Source organism: Amblyomma americanum, chromosome 10, assembly GCF_052857255.1.
Source record: "Amblyomma americanum isolate KBUSLIRL-KWMA chromosome 10, ASM5285725v1, whole genome shotgun sequence".
Taxonomy (NCBI): Eukaryota; Metazoa; Arthropoda; class Arachnida; order Ixodida; family Ixodidae; genus Amblyomma; species Amblyomma americanum.
Window position 1 is genome coordinate 4914908 of NC_135506.1, and position 26252 is coordinate 4941159.

Here is a 26252-nt window from a genome sequence, read left to right on the forward strand (position 1 = left end):
GCTAGCTGATATCCTGATGCATCGCGTTTCCCTTTTCATGCGCTAATGTGCTCCTGATAGCAGCGGTAAGTTCTCTTGCGTGCAGCAGCTGTGAACACTGAACTATTTGTCCGAGAGCTTGCTGGAACACCAGTTGTGTAGCACTGCAAACGACTTCGAAAACATGCGCGCTTGGGCGACTATGGCGCGCTTCGGCTTGCCTCGGCTTGACAGCGCTGAGAGCAGCTGAGAGTCTGCGGCCAACTTTGTTTGGACGTTTGAATAAAGCCGAGCCCTATATAAACGTCTCATGCTCCCTGAGCGCGGAGCCGGCGGAGTTGCGCTCGGGTGTTTTCAGTAGAAACTTGTCATTCCGTCAACCTAACTTCATTCTTGCGCGTGTGTGGCTCCCCAAGCATCGTAAGGATGGATGATTCTGGGTCCGACTCAAATCCGTTTTCGCATCTAATTAGGAAGATTGAAGTAAGTGAGCCCGCGTCGCTTGTTTTTGACTGCACGGAGCCCACTTCGAATTAACTTTTTGCTTCAAAACGCACTGACTTGTTTTACAATGCTTTTCATGCCCCCGAATCCTGATCAAATTATCCGCGCACACTGTGGAAGTGTTATCTTGCGCTTATTTCTCTTTCAGAAACTAATCAAGCGCTTTTTAGAGCGGGAGCTGGTCATTGAAGATGTCATGCAAGCGATTCGCTCGATTTCAATACACGAATTGTAAGTACGATCAGTTAGGTAACATCCACACTCGGTTACCAGCTGGCGAACCGCCGGCACTTAATTTAGATATCCCTGTAGCGTGTAACTGCAACAAAGCACTCAACGCAGCCTTACTTTTGCTTCGTTTTGTGCAGAGATACTCTGCGACAAGCTGTCGATCTCGCCTCGAAAAAAGTTCTTTCAAGGCTGCTGGTAAGTATCTCTTTTCTTCACTCCATCATCATTGCTTTCCTACCTCACACCGTACTAATTCAAGTCTAACAGATTCAAGCTATAAGTTGAAAGTTTCCTATTGCTACTGTGACTACTGTGATTCATTGCTGCGAAGGTACTGTTTACGGCTGTGCAAATTGTTTTGTTCCTCTCTGATATGGATGCCGGCCTTGTCTGCGTGTATTTCCCCAAGTTCTTTGATGAAGCACGGAAACGATAAAAGATAGTTGTGCATTTTGAACGAAAAGTCTGACAAGTACACAGAGCAATTGCTTGGTCTCGTTTTTATGTTTGCCGCATACTCATGTTCTCTCAACTTGCTGCCATATTTGCAGCGTGTGGGCCTGAACAAACACACAGCTAATGACCTTATTGACCTGTCCATCACTTTGGCTAGACAAGGTAAGGACCCTTGTTCATCGCTACTGCAAGAGCATCATCATTCTTGTAAAATGGGCCTCAGAGCAGTTGTAATAAGTAGTGATTTACTCTCAAGTTTTGGAACAAGTGTCTGTCAGATGTACTGTACATATTTTATGCTGCAGTCAGCTGTCAGGTATCCTATGTGTGTTTCACGTTTTAGTTTTAGTTTAAAATTGCGTCGTAGTTACTGTGCCCAAATACGTGCAGCATTTGCCATGAGTCCATGTGAATGTAATTTAGACATCCAATATCTGATATGACGCTTGTAAAACTGTGGCAGAATGATGTGCTTGTGGTGAATTACAGATAGTTACCAAAATAGGGTTCGAGCTTTCTGGCTTACTTTTCTCACTGCCTTGCATCTGTTTCCTTGAAAGACTTTTAGCGAGGCATATTTGTACTTTTGAATATCATTGCTGCAAATTTATTGGTTTACTGCATTTCTTTTAAGCATAGTTCCAGGGTTATGAAATGTATGCAGTGCCATTTTTCTCCTTCAGAATTCTGATTCATATGCTGTTTTCTGGAACATTGTTTCCACAGAAGATGATTGTGGTGCTGCTGGCTATCTGAACTTGAAAGTTGTTTTAGAGCCTGAAGGGCAGTGTGAAGCGTCTCCAAACACAATAAGCAATTACTTTGGAATCATTGTTTTATTTAAAAAACGTCGTGTTATTATTAACTTGTGTCCTTTTATTATTTTTGGTTTAGCATGATAAACTGGCATTCTGGAATAACTCTTTCCATTTCCACACAAAATGGACAGCAGTGGGCTGGTTTCTGATGAAATGTGGTTTAGATGCGGTTTCCAGCTGGACACGCATTTCTTGAGCAGAATTGGTGTCATATTCATGTTGCTGCATTGTTTACTTTGTGATGAGCGCACGGAGTGTCCCTGGTGCAGCTGACCTGTGCTCGGGTAGCTTGCCCGTGCTGCTGCTGTGTGACGTGTTTGACAGCCTGCCTCTCAACGAGAGTGAGGACTTCTTCAGCCTGGTTGAAGACAAAGTCGACATTTGGAGGGAGGTGGGAGGCACAATTCATTTCGTTTCGTTTCATTTATTTTACCGTCAAGGCTCAGAGTACATTAGAGAGGGGAGGGGCTCAGAGAATACAAAACAGAAAACATCAATAATAAACTCAAAAATAATACAATACAAAACAAAAAATCCAAAATTTCGAGTGGACGTTTGATGATGATAATAACGGTACAAAATTCATGGTACACGTTTGCAAAATATAAATATGCGTACATGTGAGGCAGTATGACAAGTCTTAAAAATTTATCGTTACCATTTTGATTATAATGTTGATAATAAATATGAATAATATTAAATACCATTTATCACCTTTGCAGTATATTGGTGCATGGCAGCAGAAGAAAAAGCCTGCAGTAGTCTGTGCAAAAAAAAAGAGAGAGAGAGAGAGTTGCAGAAGAAGGGGAATAATGGTTGCACACATACTCCATTAGACCAATTCCACCTCTTATCTGCCGTGGTGGCTCGGTGGTTATGGTCGGCGGCTGCTTAGCCAAACAACGCGGGTTTTATCCTGTCCTTGGCAGTCACGTTTCAATGGAAGCGAAATGCTAGAGGCCCATGTACTGTGTGATGTCAGTGCGAATTAAAGAACCCTAGGTGATAAAAATTGTTCAGAGCTCTTCGCTAAGGCGTCCCTCATAGCTCGAGTCACTTTGGTATGTTAAACCCCATAAACCATAATTCCACCTCTCTCTCACTGCACGTGCATACTTGTTTCTATGGTCACGGCTATGCCTGTACTTCTTATCGTTTTGCTGCAAGGTTTAGGCATATGGCTACATTGAGGCAATCTCTGTGAGCACATTGTGCCTTGTATTAAAGGGTTGTACCTAGCGGACATTGTGTCGCAAGTTATGAAAGGTTATGCTTCATAGGGTGAATGACTTAAACCTCAGATAAATTACTTTGCTGGATCAAAATGGAAGTCATCACAGAGGCTTTCTTTAGTTGAAAGACAAAATTTCACAGATAATGTCTGGATGATTACAAATACACCATCATTGGTCGTCTGACCATTGGCCGCATTGAGATCTGTGTTTCCAATCGCAGTTCCCATTCAGTGCCTTCTAAAAACTGCAACTAATTCCATTACTGTGGCAGCGGTGATGAGCAGAAGCATGTCAGATCAGTCCAGTCTGTGACAGCATGATGCCTTTGAGGCTCAGCAACATGGCTGTCATCCGATTCTGTGTCAGATTTTAACTGCTCTTTCTCTCACTCCTGCCTTTTGTTAAACTTATGCAAATGCTGTCATTGCTGCTGCATTGTTTAGATATCTATCTGTATGTGCGCTCCCTTTGTTTTTAATTTGCAGGATCTCTTCTTCAAGTGCTGCAAAAACCAGCTGCTGAGAACCTGCAATGGTACGTCTGCTGCAGCGCTGTTTCAATTGAGAAAAGATTGTTCATTTTTACTAGCGTAGATGGTTGAGCCATTTCCTATTTCTACTGATTGTGGCAGTACTCAGAGAGAAGACAGGTGTGTTTCTTTGAGCTAAACTTGCTGGCTAGTTTTTGCTTAAAGATGGCATCTGGGGGTCAGTTTTCATTAAGCTATGTTTGAGGGAGGTACCTGCCTGTTTCGGTCAGAATTAATTGAAAATGCGCATTGTCCACAGTGATGATGAATAAAAATAAAAAAGTTTTCATGAAGATAATACGAACAGTGCCATCTCTCACCTCCGAGAAGAACAGCCACCTTGCAATGGATTCTGCAAAATGGCTGTATAATGAAACAGAGGTGGTGGGGCCAGTACAGTCTTTGCAAAAGTTTGTTTTTTTAGTTAGCTGTCATTGCGATTAGCGATGTGTCAATGAGGCTCAAGGCCCAATGCCACTCCCCACTAAGCTGCGCCCAGAACGGCTGACATTTGCTGCCTTTTTGTGTCTTGCAGACTTGCTTCGGAGGTTGTCCAGGTCACAAAACACGGTGTTCTGTGGCAAGATCCTTGTCTTTCTGGCCAAGCTGTTCCCACTTTCAGAACGCTCGGGTAAGTTTGTGGTGTTTACTACGAATAGCTTGCAGACAACAATCCTGGCCGAAATCAAGAAGAATTGGACACGGGCAGAGCATGATCTCCACTCTGCATCTTTTCGGCAAGATTTACACCTGACTCGGTAGGGCAGCCTCGCAGTGAGCTAGAAGTGCCTGACATCAAGAAGAGGAAATGGGCAAGGGCAAAGCATGTAATGCGGAGCGCGAATAACTGCTGGTCCCTTAGGGCAGGGGTTCTCAATCTTTTTAGCCTTAGTAAACCCGGATTGCTTTCAAAAGGTACTGAGAAACCCAGGATATCTTGGCCATCATCATCATCAGTTTGTGATGTCATGGAATGGGAAGAGGGAAGATGCCCATCTTGGGAGACTCATAACACGTGTGCATGTGTCTGCGACTGGTCAAGAGTGAGTCTAACATGATTCAAGTTATGTTTGAGTGATTTTGGAACTGTTCGTGTTCTCAACTGGCATGCAAGCAATGCCGGCGAGCATGCAGCTGCCACCTTGTGCGGCTTTTCTGGTTATGAGTGAAAGGAAATCTGTGACAATCCTCCGAAGTTCTTACTGACAAGGCTGTTGTTGTCGTGGGTGTTTCTCCCCAGGTTTGAACATAGCCAGCGAGTTCAATGCCGAGAACATCACACTATTCAGCTCGGAGGACTACAAGGGTCTCTCAGACGAAGGTTCGTTTCGCGAGGACACAAAAGACGGACCTTCCAGGTGAGTCAGGTTCCAAACTGACATTTTTAAAGCTCATGCATCACTGTGGACTTGGCAAAATTGAAAAGTGCTTTGGGTATGCAGTTGATGAAGGCACACGTTCTGTGTAGTCTCTCGTTTCTTGTAGCCCTGCCTTTTTTTACGCTGTGCCGCATTTGACTTGCATGTGACTTTGAATGTAGCGAGTGACCTCAGATATATTCAGTTATGTTAATGTTTTGTGTACACTTTGTCCTCAATTATTTGTCTCTACTATGCTAAACTCTTGCAGTTTCAATAAATTAGTAATAATAATAATACTAGTAGTAATAATAATGTAAGGGGTGGCAATAGAACACGGGTGCAACCAAAGGAGGCATGTGCTGCCATCTTGTAGGCAGTACAGCAGCAGTACAGAACGTTGGTGCAGTTGCATCACTACATAAGAGACATAATGCACGAATGCTACTTTGAATTTGTCTTCTTTTCTGTTTTTAATTGGTGCTGATAACAGTGATTGATCCGTTAGAGAGTTGGTTAGTGACTGCAGTTATGAGTGCCAGCTATATCGAACTCTGCAGCCATGGGCAGGGCTTAGAAGAGGCCCCTCAAAACGATGTGATGTATGTATGGACATGAACATGACGAGATTAGAAATGTGCCTGTCCTTTGTGGCAAAAGAGTCATTTGATTTAGTAATGAACAAATGCACTGTTTGTACACAGTTGTCCTCCTTAATAACTCATTAGACACAGTTGGGTGTGTAGCAATCATGGGCATTTTTTAATCTTTTCTTTAATTGAATATCATCTTAGATAATGAAAAGCTAAACAAAAATATCACTTTTGTTTTGAGTACTAGACACAGTGTTTAAAGTAAGCTTTCATTTCTGTTTAGTGAAAGTTTTATGAGCTAGGGAACTCTGATTACTTCTGAATTTCAGTGCCAGTCGGCATTATACCATTTCTAAAGCTAATTTCCTTGAAGCTTAAAGCTTATTTCTGTTGTTTGACCATGGTGGGTTTTTGTGGTTTCAGTGCGGTGCCCGTAGACTACAACCTGTACCGCAAGTTCTGGTCCCTGCAAGACTACTTCCGGCAGCCAACATTCTGCTACAACAAGGTCCACTGGCGGCAGTTTACCTCGGCAAGTGCTGCCACTTGTCTATTTTGTGCGGCTGAAGCATCGGTTATTGTATATCTAGGTACAGAGAGGGGCGTTTGAAAATTGTCTCAAGCGTCTCTTCCAATTTGATTTTTCACTTGGCGCTAGGTTTTTCCTGCTACTAGTGCAGACACTTGGACACAAAGCACTTTGATGGGTCATAGATATCTTATGAGCACTTGTGGGTAGCTGCTCCTACCACTCAAGCCTCTGGATGAAGAGTCTGGTTACTCCACAGCCTGCAATCCTCATCGAGGATGAATTTTTTAATGTAAACGAGAGATTTCGAAAAAACTGTTTAGGTTTCCTTTACAGCCAATGGCTAAGGTTAGGCTAAGGTTAAGGTTAATGGTAATTATTGCCTTTTTGAAACCTGCTCCACTTTGGAGGATTCCTTTGGATGTACCATCGGGGACAAAAGTGGTATATTCCAGCAACTGGAGCCGGAGCAACGGAAAACTGTATCGTAACGCAATCTAAAGCACGAAACATTGAAATGAGTCAAGCGACATGCCTGCAGATAATGAACGGTTCCAATTGGCTGTCTCGATCCCAGGGGCCGCCTGTAGATGGCGTTATGATGCAGTTTTCCGTTGCTCCGGCTCCCGTTGCATGGAGTATGCCACTTTTGTCCCAATAGTACACTGAACAAGCAGCCATAGGCTGTTAAGGCTTTACTTGCCTCATCTACCTTAATGCCGTTCCACTCTGCGATGTCAGTGCGCGTTAAAGAACCCAACGTGGTCGAAATTTCCGGAGCCCTTCACTACAGTGTCCCTCATAGCCTGAGTCGCTTGGGGACATTAAACCCCCATAAACCATAAACCGTAAACTTAATGCCCTTTCCTGTCGCCAACTTTCAGCAGCACCGAACATATCAACGTATTTGTGGTATGTGTACACGGATACCTTAATGTATGAGGAGTGGGTTGTCCCTGAAAGCTGCTGGCATTTTATTGCGATAGCATTTGAGTTGCCGTCACGCAGAAACCTCGCCAATGTACAGTGTCACGAAATTCACTGATTGGCTGAGAGAGGTCATGTGACAGTGTGTCGTCATCACAGCCTGCTCTGATAGTCCACCCTGATTGATCTTATTGTCCTCCTCGCGAATAACAACAAGGTAATTGAATCCAACACTAGGATTTATGAAAGGTGAAGAAAACAAGCTTCATACTAACACGTTGCCATCACGTGGACTGCAGTGAGCAGCAACAGTCGAAAAAACAACTGTGCCGTGAATGACACCACTCGTAAAGGACATGACGTGAGAGGCACGGAATACCAACAAACACAAGAAATCATATTGTTACCGGTTTTGACCTTGAGTGGATTGTGATTTGGTTTGGCTTCCTTGGTACTCACGTTGCCAACATAACATCGCAAAACTGTGAAAACCAAAACCGAGTTGCACTTGCTTGAAAGTGGCTGCACCGTGGCGGTGCTTTAGGGCAGTCAACTCACTGTGTTCGATTATAAACTGAGGGTAAACTTTAAAACACAAAAATTTGGAAAAAAAAAACTCGTATTACATTCGAGTAAATACAGTACTTCAAGACTAATCGTGCTGTACTTGCTTACAGCAGACTGTTGACATCTACAGTCAGTCAGTATTAACTGAATTTGTCCATTTTTTGAAAGGCTGTGCATGTCAGGCAGAAAGGAACAGAAGCCAAGACGCGTGGGGTTCCGCAGCACTTTTGCAAAACTCTTTGCGGTTCCCCAGGGCTAAAAAAATTGAGATCCCCTGCTGTAGACGAAGTTCAAGTTAGGCTTAAAAGTGTCAACTAGTATTCGTGGCTCTGTGGTGTGTTTTGTGATGGTGTCTCTGGAACGCAGTACTCGGGTGACGTGCTGTCGGTGTTTGGCAGCTTCAAACTGGACGACGTGAAGACGGCCCAATGGGCACTACCAGAGAGCTCGAACAACTCGTCTGGCAAGTCGGTGTACTTTGCCAAATACCTAACCAGCCAGAAGGTGCGTATGAGAGCCGGCTTGTCTTTGTGATATGTCATTGCTGTGTGCAGTGCAGCCTGTGGCTTCTGCTGTCTTGACTGAGCAGCAGCTAGCCAGTCTAATTTCTGCTGTACAGCGCTTTACCAGTTGCGGACCATGGGTTTTCCGTTCAGGATCATGCATTGTATCCGAGGCTTTTTGTTTCAGCTGGTCCTAAAGGTTTGCTAGAGGCCCCTTTCACCGAATCCTGTGAGGACTGTCATGTTACCTCTGTATCCCTTCAGGCATTGCTGGGACCAAAAATGTGGACATGACCTGAATGCCATCAGGTCTTTGTTTGCGAGGCGCTGTGTCAAAGAGTGTGGATGCAGTAAAATGCTCTGAACTCTTAAGAATCTTGTGCAGAAACATGTCCGGCGAGGCATACAAAATGTGTTGCAAGCATGGATGCTTAAAGCACCTAAAATGCGCTGATTTGTTCACATAATTACTTCTTCTGACAATGGGTCAGTCAAAAGAAGTGAAATTGAGGCCTTGAAAGCAGGGTAGAGTCTTGATGTGGACTTATGAGTACCTGAATAATTAATCATAGGGGAAGTTGGGAAGTTCTCCTCTGCAGTCCTGGCATAGTCTTTAACAAAAGTTTTAAAATTTGGAAATATATTCTCACTGGATGGTAATTAGCACCTGGAGGGGATATTTGGCCCCCTTAGTACTAATCCAAAACTTCTTGCAGCAGAGATATAAGTGAAAAACAAGGCATTTGGCCTGCATTTGTTGAAAACCCACATATCCAACCCAAATGTCTGTCCCCCCCCTTGCAGCTGCTGGAGCTGGAGCTGAGTGACAGTAACTTCCGCCGCTACGTCCTGGTGCAGTTTCTGATCCTCTTCCAGTACCTACAGTCTACTGTGCGCTTCAAACTGTTGAGTGGCCTCCTCTTCATCTCTCTTCCACTATGTTTAGTACTCTTCCTTCTACAAGGACACAAACTAAAGATGTTTGTGCTGTAACAAATTCTCCACATTTCCAGTGCTGACAGACTACTGAAACTCTTCCAGGCCTTGAGACTAGTCACCACTCGTAATGGTCCCAAGCAAAGGCTGTCGCACATAGGCTGAGTGTTTCATTTTAAAAATACTGGAGCGGTGCCCATTTTTTAATGTTTATGTGCTCCTTGGGGTGTGAAACCTTGTGATCTGCCATTTTCAGTTTATCCTGTAGAAAATGAAGTGAAGGTACCTAGACACTGCCATGTGCTGTTGCTCTTCAAATAAGAGCATGGTCCAGACAGCTAAACATTAATATGCATCCTAGGCAGTGAGGTAGCATTGTTGTGCACCCTGTGGGATGCTTTGATGTTTTTGAGGTTTCATTTTACCACATACCATGTGTTTCGGCAGTGCCTGCAGCTAATTCTTCAAAATAGGGTTTTTGAGGTAAAGAGAAGCTTTCTGTGGTATAGTAATACTAGTGTTCGCAGACATCAAAAAACAGGCGGATCATTTCAACTAGTAATGCGGTTACAGAAATTGTAATAGTTAATATATGCACCTGATTGCAATTAGTGACTCGTAGCGGGCCATGTCTGTTTTTAGAATTTCAAAAAGTGTGATTACCCTCGCCTCTGTGGCTCAACAAATTTGTGCCATTTTCTTGCTCCATTTTAAAACCGCGTGCTTGTGGGGAATGCACAGCAATGGCCATAAAGTTTTGACACTCCGTGGCACATGCGCCATGTCGCATTTTGTGGGGCGCACATCACAGTGTGGGCGGGGCACAGAATTTTCCCTGCTTGCACTGGAGCAATGAAGCGACAAGGAGCGGGGAGCACCGTAGCGTGGCTTGATGGACGTCGCTTTGCAGTCCGTGCAGGTACAGTTTTCGAATGGTGCAGGAAATGGCCCAAATTTGTTGAGCCACAGTGGCGAGGGTTATCGCATTTTTGAAATTCTAAAAACAGATATATTGCAATCAGGTACCTATCAGTAATAGTTAAAACATTAACCATTAGAATTCGTGGAGCTACTTTCTAGTTAACATGGTTTGCCTATTTCTTGATGTGGGCCAACACTATGTTGCAAAAAGCTTCTCTTTACCTCAGAAACCCTAATTTTAAGAATTGGAAGCAGGCTTTCTTGAAACTCCTGGTGTTTTGGTTGCGCTGATTCAGGTCCTCTACAGCTATTTTGTGTCTTGTGCCTTGCAGTAGTGACCATGGTTGTTATCCAGCTCTGACCACCAATGCCCTTTCCTCTTCCATCCCCTTTTCAGGGAGACCTACGTTCTGACGGAGGAGCAGTCTGCATGGGTGAAGAATACCCTCGTGCAGGTGTACAAGGTGGGCGCCTCCTCATTTGAATCTAACATAACGAGGCACACCACCAGTGAGGCAACTGCGTCTTTCAGCACGCTGCGCGTGGCACGTGATGTAATGTCACCATGTCACTAAATGCTTGAAAAAGGGCTGCACATTACTTAGTTATTTCATATACTGGCTTATTGTTTGGTCATTAAGCAAGGGTGTTGCATGTTAATATTGAGTGCAAAAAGATGAATACAGCAAATTTTGAGAACAAAAAATAAGGTGTAAGCAAGACATATCATTATGCGGTACTAGAAAAAAAAATATGGGCTATCATGGAATCCCAGGCGCTAGTAGCAGATAAAACAAAAACAAAAATATGCTAACAATGTGCTGTTCCATGCATTGAGCTATAAGTGTGACCTTTTGTATTTTTGAATGAGCACTAGGTGCTTGCAGGCGGTGGTAGCATTATAAATCGAATTTTCAAGTTTGGTTCAGTATGGCCTTGGGAATCAAGTTCCAGTGTCACGGTTTTCTTGACGAGAACAGCATACTGTGAAAAGTTGGAGCAAACTTTACAAAGGAACAAATTTGATGAACTATTGGGATAGCTTGATAAAGCCAGTAACCAACACTTTGAGGGCCTTTCCATTTCTAGACCCCATTGGGCAGCAAACTGTTGTCATTATTCCAAGCATCTTGAACCAAATTTGTGGATGGAAACCCTTGTAAAGAAAAAATAACAACTGGTAGTTAATGGTGTAGCTAACCAAAGTAAGCGAAGCCAGCTTCCCAGAAATTTGCTGAGTGCACATTTTACATGATTGGAATAGTCCTGCTGACAGCTGCCTTCCCTGCAACGGCACATGATGGTGCAGGCCTCCATGGCCTAGTGCAGTGTGGTCTTCCTCCCAGGTAGACCAGCAGCAGTAGCAGCAATCTCTGCAGTGTTGTTCTACTGGATGCCATATTAGTTTTACAGAGGAGTGTGTGGTGGACTGACACGCAGGGGAAGGCTCTTGTGTGCTTTAGCACTAGTCTGGGTGCCTAGAAAGGTGGGCTTTGTTTTTTTTTTCGAGAGCTTGCTGACTGGTGGGTACCCGTTCTCTTTACTCCTCATGGGCAGCTGCTGGAGGAAACGCCACCGGATGGAGCTGGGTTTGCCGCCTGCATCAAGGTAACACTTGGGTCTGAAACTCTTTAAAATGCCATTTGCACTTTATTTAAATGCATGGAACATTGTTTTGTTCCTGTAATAGTTTAAAAGCAGGTATACGTGTGACTGTGTGAGATAATGGTGTCACTGCGGGGATGTTCTGTGTCTTTTGATGAGGGAACCGGTCAAGAAGGCAAAGGACAAGAAAGGAAGATGCACATAACGAGACTGGCAGTGTTTGACATTCTTGGAAGCAATTTTCAGCAGTGTCTAATATGGTGAGCATTCTTGGAAGAGGCAGGGGCAGAGAAGAATGTAAAGCTCTAGAAGCTTTTTACATCAAGGGACACGAGATGGATACAGCAGCATACCCGTCACTCTGCCTGTTAGAAAAGGCATTCGTCTCTTCCAAGACAGCGGGTGATAACTTCATTGCAGCCTGATATCTTCCCACTGTCGCCAGCATCGTCGCGTCAGCCTCCCTTTCTTGTACGCATTTTTGACTTGTTTCCGCATTAAGCACGTTCCTGTCTGGCCCAGATCTCGAGTATCATGGCTTTTACTAGCTGGAGTTGTCCTGTGCACACCAATAACCAAGTTAGTTCGTAGTACTGGGGTGCAGATGGAAACAAAAAAGCCACATTGCATCGTGCCCGCTGCTCTGTCTTCTACATTGTGAGCTTAGAAGCACCACAGACGCCCATGTAGGTGTGAAAGTTGCAGTGGCAGTTCTTTGACAATGGCCATTGGTGGAGTCGCCAGCTTAACATTGCACATTATACTGCGTTTGCGATCACTCCATGCAGCACATCCTTCAACGCGAAGAGTCATGGAATGCCTGGAAGAACGAGGGGTGTCCCGACTTCAAGGAAGCCCGGCCTGTGGAGCCGTCGCGGGAAACGAGGTGTGCACCATACTGAGCAGTGTGCCGCTGCCATCTTTGCCTGACTGTGAATGCAACCATTAAGTCGCATGGTCGCATTGCTTTTCTCTAACATCTTCTAGGAAAACATTTTGAACAGGTGCAACTGTGCGGTACTGTGGTTGTGCAAAGTGAATATCCTAATCAAGAACACCCTATTGCAATGACAACTGTTGTCTATGTTGCTGTTAATGCAGTGTCGGTTTCATTGGCATTGTGACGCACCAGGTGCAGCGCGCCACTCTGATTGGTCAGAATGGAATGACATTGCATATAACATCATGACAGCATGCCAAGCTGATTGCAACTCATGATGTCGAGAGGCATTGTCTACAGATTACTCGTGGTGCTTAATGCAAGTGTAGTGGCATAACTGCAACATCCCTACCCAGGGTTAGTAAACACTCGTACTAGCATTGGCAGTTTGCACCACCCCTGAAATTTCCATTACCATAGTAGTAAATGTCCAAACAGTTTTTACTCTTTTTCTTATCTGAGCATAGCAGTAGTGTTATTATACTCCTGGGTTGGGCACTTGGGGATGATGTTTTTCAACCATGAATATGCGTAACTGTGCAGTTGGTTGAAGAACTTGGGGGAGGGGAGGGGGCTAGGGGCTAGCTGGTGCACATTGGGTATTGCCGCGGCAAGGAACAGTAGGATGTGAGGCTGATAGTGACCAGGAATTTTATTTGCTTCCAGAAGTACTGTGCCATTTCGGTTTGCTTACTTCATTGATGCTCTGTGCTGTTGTGTTGCAACGCTGCATTTTTAGCCAGCTACTCCTGAAGGGTACGTGTCTCTGGATGATGGGATTCATTTTCTAGGCTGGCCTTGAGTAAGCACTCGCAGTTTCATCGGGTCTTATCATTTAGCCATGAAATATGAAAGAGGGGGGTGGCTTCATCGTATAATCAGGGCTAGAGTCACTAAATAATAATGTTTATTTTTATTTAGTGACTCTAGTCAGGGCTTCACAGACCTCAGGCATGTGTTTAAAGCGCTGCAGACCCAGACGTTAGTGCGACAGCTGCTTGCATTCTCATTTACTTGTAGTCTGATGAAGCGTAAAATTAAATATTTGTGAAAACAAGTTCGCTGCAAGTGGTGCATAATAAGGTCAGTGGAAATGGTAGATCAACAGTCCTCACAGGAGTAAGCCGGCAAAATGTTTGGTTCCATATATATATATATATATATAATTTTTTTTAATGGTTTACAAGTCATTAGTGTATGGATTGCCTTAAAGAATTTGCATACACCGTTAAATAAATTACAATTGTATTTCTTCTCTTGTGTTGTTTCAGTTTTGGTTGCATTGGTCAAATGGTGGCTATGACGTTGCACTGGAGTTCAGGACACTCGGAGTGAACGAAACAAATGAACAAGCATCTATGATATTGCGGCTTTTTTTTCTGCCCGATGTGACCTCAACTCGACTGTGACATCATAGCCACTGGTCAGCTGTTGAAACTGAAAACAGAGCTACATGGGAGAATAAATTTGTCTAGCATAAGTTTGTTGACTTGTTTACTGATGTCTCATGCACCACTCCAAAGAACAGAAATTTCATTCCTTTATTCCATGTGTGTCCTATCCCCTGGCACAGTCTGCATTGAAGCATCAGCGAGTGATGTTTGCTGATTTCAGTGGCACCCAAGTGTTTAAGCGTCGCGCAGTGCAATCGGTAGCAGAATTTGGTGCTTCATTTGTCTTGGAAATTTGCACGGCACAGCAGGTTTTGATGGAAATGATGTCTCCTCCCACACTATGCAGGCCCAAGAGGAGGCTCGGGGACGAGGTGAAGGCTGCAATGGCAAGCAAGAAGGTTGTCCTTGGCGAGTATGTGGCCTCCTTGTTGTGTACTGCTTGAAAGTGCTTCTAGTGCTTTGCTTGCTTGCTTGCTTGTTTATTAGTTTGTTTACTTATTTATTTAATTATTCTGTCAACGCCTAGTTTGGGTTCATTATGCCCAGATAAAAAATAATGAACTGTAAATCATGTCCGCCTGGAATGGTTTCCAGCTGTAAAATTGTTTGTTTCCAGCTGGAAACACCCTTTAGAATCTTTCCAGCTTAGCTATGCAGCTGGTAAAGTTCTATTTGAAATTATTCTCTCCATTTTCATTTGGGCAGGGGGGTTTAACTGTCAGACCAATTCAACTATGTTTGTGGCACACATGAAGGAAGCTCAAAGATGCATCAGCATCTGTACATGGAACAATGCTTATGGGAGACCTGTTTTGCTGATCTATAACATTGGGGGGGGAGAAGAGTGTAAGAAGTTGGTGTGTGCAGTGTACGGTAGAATTGCGGTGAACTAGTGGTTTGAGCATCACCGCACATGCTCCCCAGTGTCGCCGGATAGCCACACCAGTGACGCAGTGGGTACAAGCCTTCCTGTAGCCAGGTTCTCTGCTTTTCTGGGGTGAAATGCTCGGAAAATGGGTCTCTGACCCTACCTTGTGTAAGAAAGGGCCACAGTGGGCTTTACCACACAAAGTGCATTTCAGTCAATCAAGGATTGGTTGTCTGCTGAGGAGTGGTGAGGTTGGGCAAAGGCCCTTTTCCAAGCATTTCACCCCAGAAGAGGTGAGCACAAGGCCAGGGCAAGTCATATCTATTAGACAACCAGTGGCGAACCGGTACACCACTGGGCGTCGAACCCAGCACCTCCGGAATGCTGCATGTGAGTGTCCTTATTTCAAATAACAACTTTGCTATTTTTTTCTCTTTGTTTCTTATAACTGCAGGTTATGTGAATGTAGCATTGGAGTAATCGAATTGGTTCTCCTGCATACTTGGAGCATTTAAATCCAGCTGCAGCTCTCTGAACTCTTTCTAATTTGGAATGCTCTTAGTCCTAATAGCACTGTCGGGGTAGTGTTCCCCCCATTGTGAAATTTAACACCACGATTTCGCAGTTTTCTTTCATTGATTAAAAGCGGCACTCTAAAGACAGGTCGATAAAATATAAGGGGCTCTGAAATTGTCCCATCTGTTGCAGGATTGCTAGTGTTATGTTTGAGCTAGTTCACCATAGCTTTCTTGTCCATTCTTATATGCTATCATGCAGGCATATCACTCTGATTTACTAAAAGGGCGTTTTTTGGCTTGATATGTGTTGCTCCATTGAGAGCCAGCATTTCGTACAAGTGAAATCGGGTTGATATGGGCATGGGCATTTTATTCCAAGTTACTTTCCAGAGAAAATTAGGGGTAAAAGTGCACAGTGCCCCAGCACAGTCACTATTCATGCTTTGGCAATTTAGTAGGAAATGCGGCTGCGCAGAAATTTTTAAACGTTTTTGATCAGGCATCGAGTTGTACTAAAAGGCATGTGGACGCAAATTTTAATAAATTGTAATAAAAAATTAGCAGATGTTTATTTCTACAGTAAAAGAATAATGAAGGGTGATTTCTGCAGCTTAGTAGTAACAGCCACAGTCACGTATGTTCCAGACAGTTTTAGGTTTCATTTATGTGCTCAAGCATGAAGATGCTTTACAGTGAAGCCAGGTGTGCTTGGCTCAGCAGTTGCAGTGTTTTTAATTTATGCAGGGCTTGCATTGAAACATGCTCTCAAGTGTACAAGTCCCACTGATACCTGGGGTGTAAACTGTGTCCCCAAATTTGTTCAAACACTCAGGATATGATGATTTGGGTTCAGCACAAGATTTAAATCTCCTTTTCTGCATTCCAAACTTTCGGCCATGCTCTGGGCGTTATCCTTTGGGGAGCAAAATCACGGCCTTTTTCTAAATACAAAGGAAATTTATAGCGCCCCTTCTTTCCTCCATTGTGTACCTATGTTAGTGGGACTGATAGAAGTCCTATTAAGTGCTTAAAAGGGCTCTCATCCCTGTTGTAATGGAAGTCATTCACTTTGCCCATACCCATTAGACGGGGGTTGGGGGCAGCTCCTAAAGAAGTCGAAAAACTTTTTTACGGCACTAAACTTTTCTTGTAGCTGTTATGCCTGTGGTTCTGTTTATTGGACAAATTTCCCATTTTCGGGCATTGAATGCAGTGCGGAGATGAACCGGCTGTGGAACCTGTGCCCAGACAACTGGGAAGCCTGCTCGTCGCCTCGGCGGGACTTTGTGCCCAGCCTGGAGAAGTTCTTCGACATTGGCGCCGACCAAGCTGACCCTGCGGCCGCAGCCAAGAGCCGAGCCAAGTAGGCGCCTCTCTCTGGCTCATTCCGGATATGTGCCAACTCATCAAACGGGTAGCCGGCAGGGTTAATTACCCATTATTTAAGGCACCAACTCTATTTCAGTACTGTTCACTCACGGCTACATTACTGCTTGCTTGTATAAGGCACCACTACTAGGTCAAATATGTAAAGCCTCTGTTTATTACAGACAAAAAAAGTGTGCACTTTATTGAAAACTTATCAGGATGTTACTCACCTTAATTATATTTAGGAAGAATCGAATCTTGGACATTGAATCATTGTATAAGCTGCGATTATCAGAAGCTGCTTTTTCAGATTTTAAAAGTGATTCGCAACTATTCATTTCGAAATATACAAAACATGAGCCGCATTACAAATTTAGGAAAACCACTTTTATTAAAAACGAATTTAGGACCAACAATGGAGCACAATTATTCAGTTGGCAAATTCGTAACCTGTAAAGCCTCTATCCCGATCTGATTAATGTGCTGGACCCGAAACTAGCCCCTGGCTATGGGTCCAGTTATTATTGTACATATTGAATTGTGCTCAGTTTCATTTTCGAATAAAAAAAAAAATGTCATGGAAACCTGTTCCTCTTTACCTGCTTTCCGAAAACAGGCAAAGATTTTCTTCTTGAATCATGTTTAAACCAGCTCGTGCTTGTAGGCAGTGCAGTGTCCGCATATTTGCTGTTGTTGTTTGGGGGATCCACTTCTGGAATATCATTGTTAAGTGAAGGTATTTGTGGTTATTATAATTTTTTAATTACATTGTTTGTAGCAATGGTGTTATTTACATACCTATCTTTATTGCTGTATGTGAAATCTTGCGGTCTTCATGTTATGTCTCTACGTTGTCTGTCATATTGTATTTAAATTCTGTCGAAAATTTGGCTGTATAGGTGCAGGGTGTCTAGGGCCTAGTCAGGTGACCACATGTGTCATCTTTAGCCCTCTTCACCTAGACAATTGTATTTTGTCTAAATTTCAATAAATCCAAATTAAAATGTGGAGAGAAGTTGCCTGCGCTCAGGTGTTTTGAAAGTGCGTCTTGCAGGCTGTCAGCTTTGGAGTAAAATCTGAAGGTTATAAACAATGGTCCCGACATATAATATTTTTATTTACATAATTTTCACAGTTTCTTTAAATTACCTAGTGCTTCAAAAAAGGGGGTGCACAAATTTCGTAAAGACTTCACGAACATGTCCTCAAAAATTCTACAGAGATCATAACGCACAATATATATACCGTATATTGTTGCCTATATGTCGATTCCCCCCCCCCCCCCCCCCCCCCGCGTGCACACCAATCTCATTAAAGAGATGGTGACTCCAAATTTAAGTGGACACATTCTCTTACACTTCATCCCACGTTATGTAGCAATAAATGCACAACGGCACAATCACAGAGCCAGCACGCAAAGGCAAATGGAGGAAGGCCATTAAAAGGTGATAAAACGGCAGCCTCGCGTGTAGCTTGCCTGGCCAACGGCAAACCGAAGAGTAAACGGCTCGTTAGTTTTCGATTCAGGCACGCGCTGGAGGTTACGGGAGGTTTGCTCTCGGAACTGTTTGTCTTGGAATGTGACTGCCAGCACAAGAGAGCCGAGTAAACGGCACGCAATTTTACTTCTTTTTTTACTGGAAGCAATTCACAAATGAATTAATGCCTTTCTTTTTTTGCACATGAAGCTCCATGTGCCCTAATGGTGACTGGCACTGCCACGGGGCTCGTACTACCCATGGCTCAGGCAAAACTGTGTTAAGCCCTGCGTATAGGTCGGTGCCGAGTATATGTCGACCCCCTTCAATTTTGAATGGTCGTTTTTGTAAAAAATATTGTTTGCAACTGCACATGGTGACGCGGCCGCACCGATCGTCGGAAGCCTGCATTGCGTGCACCTGCATGCATGCTGGTCGTCTGGTACAGCATGGAACATAAACTGTGCTAGTAAAAGTCTTTTCTTATGAACCGAGCTAATAAGCTAAAGGTGTGCAAATTACAAAGGTAAATATACAGTACTGACTGGAAGTACTGAAAGAGTCACAATATTATAGAAAAAATATGAAACTCATGCTCATTGCAAAGGTATACCATATAATCTCTTGTAAGGGCTGCACCCCCTATGTCGTACTGAATAATTGAGAAAAAAGTATGCTTATACATTTTTATTGAATTTCTGTATGGGCTGCGCATTCAAAATTCACATCTGAATTTTTAAAGAAAGTGCGGCCCTTACACGATTTTATACAGTATTGGGAGAATTGCAGTCGTCTTGCTACTAGGCAGTGAATATCGCACATTTCGATTCGCGCCAATTCTTAGCGCAGGAAGCCGCTTTGTATGAATGCACTCGTTACTTTTGGAGGGAAAAGTTGTTTAAAGGGATACAATTTTTTTGTTCCTAATAAAAATTAATTCCGTGGCTCTTTCTGTGTATGTTGATGTTTGTCCAGCAGCGAGAGACATGTTTATTACAGAGAAAATTAGGTTTAGGAACTTTCCTACTGCTGTCTGTTCATGCTTGTGATGTCACCACTGCAAAGGACTCCATGATGACTGTATTGAAGAGAATGGCGCTGTAGCCTAGCCTTGGGGAGCTTCGTAAAAATATCTTGAATTCTCCGGAGTTTATTTGCAACAACAGCCAGTGCTGGCAACACCAGCATTTCATTTTTTTTACCTTTCCTAGCTTACCAAACCTCCGTTTTCAGTGAAATTAGTGTGTATGTCTTTGGAAAGCGATGATGTACTCTTAATAAAGGCCAACCTGAGTTTGTCTTCCGTGTCCTTTTAAATAAACACTAGATGCTAACTAAACGTGGATGTTAATGAGTGATTACTCCCACGTTACAAACCTTCTCCACCTTGGGGGATTCCCCCCAAGTATCGGACCAAACGCAGCCTCTTGCACTTGCATGTTAAAGCCGGCTGTTTCGTTCCAGGAGCATGTACCAGAGCAACTCTGGGTGGCGGTCGCTGCGTCTGCTGTCACAGAAGTCGCCCCACTTCTTCACCAGCAGCAACCAACCCATCAAGAGCCTTCCCCTTTACCTGGAGTCCATGGTTATGCGGCTGGCGAAGGAGCTGCCCCTCAGCACACAGGTCTGTTTGTTGCTTTCCACACCGGAGGCAGTTTCATGTATCGAACATCTCTTACACAAAATTTCATATTCATTATATGTATGCACGTTTCGACATCTTTTTTTTTTTTTTTTAGAGAAAAGTGCGCTCATTTAATGTTCTATATTTGCCAAATTGTTTTAAGGTCGATTAGACACCCACCTTCAGTAGCAGATGCTGCAACTAGCAAACCTTTTCCTTCCATTTTCATTTTGTTTTTTTTAATAAATCACTAACAAAAATACAGGCACCTCATTTCAGTTGCTTGTTTTCTTCTCTGTAACGATGCATAAGACATTAGAATACTTAGATTACAACGTATTACTTCCCCTTGACCACTAAATAATTTGTAATTGAATTTCTTTTCTCACGTGTTTTGGTTTCAGTTTCACCAACTGAATGATGGCTGTCACATGAGGCATGAAAAAACTGCCACCTAACTGCTGATATGTTGTTTGGTATCATTCCAGCTCTTAGAGCACACTGGCTTAAGTGTTGTAGTGAATTAAAACTAAGTATCAGTGACTGTATTGCTGTTTTATAGTGCCTCACATGGCCTAAACACACATTGCACATTTAAGCCATCGTTTAATTCATTAAACAGGAACCGATATAGCATGAGAATTGCAATTAGAATAGCACTTGGTGATCCACGTATACTAATTCCTAATACATCATTTGGACGAAGCAAACACTCAAGCAAAAATTTGGTGCCTATAGTCCTTTAAAAGTGCACTGAAGACAACTGCATTAAATTTTTGTTCTTAGTAAAAATTTATTTTCTGGCTCTTTTGGGTGACTTGCTGATTAATCAGCATCAGAAGAAACATTTGTTTCCAAGAAAATTGGATTCAAGGATTTTCCCACCCTCGATTCAAACTCATGACCTCTACACTACACTAGAAAGAACTTTGTGATCACCGTTTGGAAGTGGATGACTGTGTAGCCTGTCCTCAGGGGTCCATGGAAAAAGACCTTCTTGACAACTCTATGTTCCATCGCAAAATGGCCAGCAGCAGCGACATCTGTATCTCATTTTTCAGCCTTTTCGAGCTCATAAAAACTCTATTTTCGGCGAAACTACCAACTTGGTCGTTTTAATGCAGTGATTTATTGATATGGACCAAATTGAATTTGTCCTTAATGTCCCTTTAGTTGCAACTATTCAGGTCATCACAGCAACGGTGTAAAGTAAGTTTTGTGCAGCCTTTACAGTGCAACTCCACCATTACGTTTTCACAAGATCACAGGAAAGAAATAAATGCAGCAGCCAGGAAATGTAATAGCCTAGTACAATGCGCGAAAAATTTGTACATCGCTGTCTGCTGCTTTTTTATTTATGTTGTAAACACAACACGTTTCTCGAGAATTTCGAGAATCTCTAATATTCTCTAGAACCGTTCTGCACGCGCAGAGTGCCTGTAACACCTTGCAATGACTCCATCTGCCTGTGCTCATTTCAGAACACGGCGGCATCTCAGGCGTCCGACGAGAAGACAGACATGGCTGACTACGGAGACAGTGAGGACGAGCTGCTCAAGAACCACGATGAGACTAAGGAGGCAGCTGGCGAGGCAGGTGTGTGGCGGCCAAGTGGTCGACTTGCAACACTTCTCAGAAATTCCTGTGCCACCACAGCCCCTGTTGTGCCCTTGTGAGCAGCGGTGGCTCACTGGTTATGGTGCTCAGCTGCTGGCCCAAAAGAAGTGGATTAAATCCCGGCTACGGGGTTGCATTTTGATGGAGGCAGAATTCTAGATGCCCATGTTCTGTGCGATGTCAGTGCACATTAAAGACCCCCAACTGTTAGAAATTATCCAAAACCCTCCACTATGGCATCTCTCATAGCCCGAGTCTCCTTGGGGTGTTAAACTGCATAAAACCAGTCATTGGACATAGAAAAGCCTCTAACGTGTTGAAGGGGAACTCTGGAATTTTTTTTCTGCTTCCTCTGATTTTACTGAAACTTTCGCGATACGTTCTCCACAGTTTTCTGGTCCTTTGTGCCAAGTTTCGCAGCAGAGACTTGTTTTGTTGCAGCGCAAGTTAATTTAAAAATTTCCCATTTTGTGGCCTGAATTGGGGAGATTTCTACGGGCAACCTTGCGCTTGTGATGTTACTGGACGCATGGCTGTCTCTATACGCTCCATGTTCGCTGAAGGACAAAATTCCGAGCTTGCTCTTGGTCATTTCAGACAGATAATGTCCCAAGCTCTCACTTACAGTCGCCAGTTTAGCCAGTCAACATGCACACAGTAGGTTTTGCAACAGCATCCGTCATGTCATAGGATGGTCTATCACGATGTCATCTTTTGGTCAAAACCCAGTTTCGGTTTGCGTTCCTGGTTTTTGATCTTTTTAAATACTTCTGCTTGGTATTATGAAAAATTTTTTTTTTGTACCGGAGCGACACGACTCTAAAGGATTGTGATATGGTTATCAACTCAGAAGGTTCAAAAAAAACCCCGTAGTGGCTGCCGTTGCAGCCGTGCCACCACTGCTTCATGTATTGTGCTGGCCAATCCTGTGCCCACAATTTCTTGCTTTTCTTCCCAGGGGGGCAACGCGTTGCCCCGAGAAGTGGTCCACGCCAGCGTGCTGACGTCATACAACTCTTGCTGTGGCGAGAACACCTTGATTTTTTTTTCAAAACAGCCAGAATTTACATGCTCTCTACTGAAAATATCATGCAGAAAATGAGTATCTGTGATTGTTACATGACTTTAAAAAATTTTGAAGCATATTCTTATACCTAAAATATCTAAAAATTAGATTTCTAACTGTATTAGGTGCATAATCACCACAATGTTTGAGGAGGCACTGATATTTTCAGTTTGAAATTTTTTTGTTTTCAGTGCAGCATTTTTCATGGTTATGTTCCCAGTCACTTATGAGCGCGAATGTGCACAATGCTGCATCTTCATTCTTAAAATATTTCTTCTTAAACATTTCTTCTTAGAAATTTCCTCTTAGAAAAAGACTATAAAGCTAACCGAAGCACAGTTCTGAGGAAGGTAACTTCAGTGTAACAGATACTTTCTGGAACAGCCTTGACTGGCATTCCCATGAGAGAGAGCCATTAGAACACATATGCTGAGCAATGTTTTTATGTGTGCATTATTGAGAGGCAGTTACTGAACAAGTGGCTGAGCACAAAGCAACTGTCAGTGTATCAAACTTATTCGAGGCGCGTGCCAATTCGCTCATTCTCTTTTGTAACCTAGCACCAGCGTTTAAACCTAATGGCTTGCCGAGAACTTTTACACAGGGAAAACGCAAGCATGTAGAGGTACCGAGTTCTAACGCCAACATTTCGAAACCTTCTCCACAATTTCTCCACAAGAACAGGATTCACATGACTGCTCCGTGCATTTCCTTTTCAGTAGTGTAAATATAGTGCTGGTGTGCAAATGCATGCTCGGTCAGAAAAAAGTCCAAATCGCCGCTGTGAATAAATGACCACATTGTGGGCTTGTCCTTCGCTAGCAAAAAAACACACTGCTTTTTCTGCGAACGCAAAGTAAAATATGCATGTGGCTCGCTGCAGTATTTCAGCTATTGTCACCATTGACATGTTACAATTAGTTTACATAGTGTAAGCAGTAAGTTGGATTCATTACTTAGGTAGCCACCAAAAACCTTCTTTTGATATTGTCCTTGTTTTATGCAACAGGCAGTGATAATCTGAGATGCTTTGACTGCTTAAATGCTGTTCAGGCTTACGCACTTGACTGATACACGGCTAGATCTGAGTGCACAGAGCATTCAATGCAGAGATTACTCAAATATTTGTATTTGTATATCAGCCTTATGGAGGATACGTGATTTCAGTAGGCCCTGCATACCATGTGAAATGTTGCAAACACAACACTGCAGTGTTTGCATGCTGCTTGCAGCTGAACAGCCAGCAGGAGATTAGTTCTGCAAGACAAGAACGTGCAGTCATGTGACAAAACAGTTGAACCATGGCCGCGCTCATTCGTTGCCCACTGGAATGCATGGGACGAATGCGCAGCTTTCCGTCTAGAGTTAATATTATTTTCCTTTGCCTACTTCCCTCTACTCTTTCTCGATGCCCTGCTTCATCTTTTCACATTCGGGCCACCCTCTGCGCGCCATTGAGAAGTTGGCTTCTCCTCTGCGCTCTGAATGTATGGTGGTGAAGCTCGCTGCAGCTATCGTGAGGAATAGCGGAAAAGAAAAAAATTAGCGTTATATTTGTTTACATACTTTAGTTTAGCTTGATGTTGGCAGTTGTGCATTTTCACTGGATTAGTGCCAACTACTAACATAAACTGCATGCCAAGTCTGTCGTAAATGAAATGAGGGCAAATTATTTTGCCGTGTATCTGCAGCACACTTTGGCATACAGCCATCTGGAGGTGAACTGCTAATGGGCTGAGATTTGATTGGATTGGAATTCATTGGAAGACTGTTCACTGCTGTAAATGCCAGGTGAAAAATGCTTGGACTCGCTGGTTTAACTGGGATACTAATTGGTTTGTTCATAGAAGGCTGTGGCCAAGTACTACACCAGGGGGACCAAATCCTGCTCCGGTGATGGATTGCGTTGTTGGTTCTGGTCGCCGAGATCAGGCAGCACCCCAGGGCTGGTTATGCAATTTCATCGACACGTGTTCTTTCTTTTTTTAACCCAGTAGAGAATTGCGCAGCACCGGGATTTGAACCCCAGTCCTCTTGCACGCGAGCAATGCTCTACCTCTATGCCATCGCTGCATAACTCCAATACATAGCGTATTGGAGTTGCTAGAAACCATTACAAATTAGTTGTTGTAAACTAGGGACAGGGAGCGGGCCCTTTCCTTAATAAAGTTTGTTTTCCACTGTTGCATTTTCACCCTACAGTACATTACAGAAGCCAACAGTCACTGAAGCCAAGGAGCATAGGGGATGCCCTTTTTTTTTAATTTGTGGTGTTCATCAATGGGAAATTAATAAAGTTATTATATTTAGAGACAGTTGATCAGAAAACAGAAGAAAAAACAACACGTGACGCCGTTGTGATCCGAACCCATGGCCTCTGAATTTCCCGTCCAGTGCTCTGCCAACTGAACTACGACGAGGGCTGCCCAATCTGCTGCTTTCGGGGGTATTTATGTCGTGTGTCACCTAACCATGAGAGTGTTCACCAGCGCCACCCTCGTCCATAGCGGCAGACGTAGTATGTCCTGTATTACTGCGAGTGCCGCATAGGAACGTGGTCGAATTTTGAGGGCGGAAGCTGTGCTAGAGCCTTCTTGTGCTACCTAGGGCATCAAGACTGCCAGAATCGATGCCCTCGTTAACTATAGAGCAGACATCAGAATGGAAAAGAGGGGCTCGTTATGACATACATGACGGAAGCCAACAGTTACCCAAGCCAAGGAGCACAGGAGGTATCTTTTCATTTTTTCATTTGTCGTGCTCATCAGTGGAAGATAATAAAAGTGATTATATTTAGAGATAAGTAAGGCATGCATATAGTGATAAACTCATATGCTAGTGCTTGCCAGCCACATGTAATGTTGTCTCAGGGACCACTTTGACAAGTTTCACTTGAAAGCAACACACAACAGTACGGTCACATGCACCACTTAAAAAAATTGCATGTGCGGCATAATGAGGGCAGGCAGCTTTGATATGAGGTCACCTTAACAATTACAAAGAGTTCAGCTAAGCGGTATTTTTGCGTCAGTTGTCAGGGGGACAAGTGAAAAAGTCCACAGGACAACGTGAAATCCTGCAACAGTTTGCTATGGTGAACATAATATTGTTTACTAATTATTCTTTGTGTTGTTCTGTGGTAGTGCACGTGAGGCCACTATAATGTCACTTGTGCCGTCGCTGTGTTCGGGCCTCTCAGCATGGCACGTTGCAGTGACGTCACTCCACGGCGGCCAGTTAGCATGGCGCACTGTTGACTAGCATAGTGCAATGTTGCGACATTGCCTCTGAACCGAAAAACATTCTAACAGCCGTCACTTTCAAAACGCAGCTTTGTCGTCGGGTGTGGCGGCGGCTGGTGGTGCGCCGGCGTCGGCCAAGGACACGCTGAAGAAGGACCAGCTTCCAGCTCTGGCGGCGGCTATCGGCGCGGACTGGCCAAAGCTGGCGCCATTGCTGAGCTTCGGTGAGGACGAGATCCTGTACCTGGCCTCTGAACACGGTGGTGATGCGGTAAAGCAGGCCCACCAAGCGCTGCTTGTGTGGTTCGAGCAGGAGCCCGAGCAGGCGACACGCGCCACGCTGCTCCAGCTGGCCGCCAGGGTCGGGCTGAGGAACAGGCTGGCGCCCCTTTTACTCAATGCTCAGGCGCCGTAATAAAAGGAGAAAAGAAAAGACGTGGTATTTG

General features: G+C 43.8%; 1 protein-coding gene across 1 annotated transcript; it reads left to right on the forward strand.

Annotated features, from left to right (window-relative positions):
* The first annotated feature begins 278 nt into the window (after window positions 1–278).
* On the forward strand, window positions 279–26252 carry Hpr1 (THO complex 1-like protein Hpr1). The gene is made up of 19 exons (XM_077639932.1): window positions 279–462; window positions 632–714; window positions 852–909; window positions 1266–1332; window positions 2258–2379; window positions 3709–3757; window positions 4288–4383; window positions 4993–5110; window positions 6127–6235; window positions 8093–8230; window positions 9034–9134; window positions 10484–10550; window positions 11644–11694; window positions 12480–12577; window positions 14372–14437; window positions 16625–16774; window positions 19722–19881; window positions 21363–21477; window positions 25896–26252. Exons 1-19 carry the CDS (start codon window positions 406–408, stop codon window positions 26219–26221), a joined length of 2031 nt encoding a protein of 676 aa, XP_077496058.1. The 5' UTR covers window positions 279–405; the 3' UTR covers window positions 26222–26252.

Coding starts and splice junctions, on each gene's coding strand:
- Hpr1 (XM_077639932.1), top strand. CDS start 406: ATGGATGATTCTGGGTCCGACTCAAATCCGTTTTCGCATCTAATTAGG. Junction 910..1,265: donor AAGTTCTTTCAAGGCTGCTG/GTAAGTATCTCT, acceptor CCATATTTGCAG/CGTGTGGGCCTGAACAAACA. Junction 3,758..4,287: donor GCTGCTGAGAACCTGCAATG/GTACGTCTGCTG, acceptor TGTGTCTTGCAG/ACTTGCTTCGGAGGTTGTCC.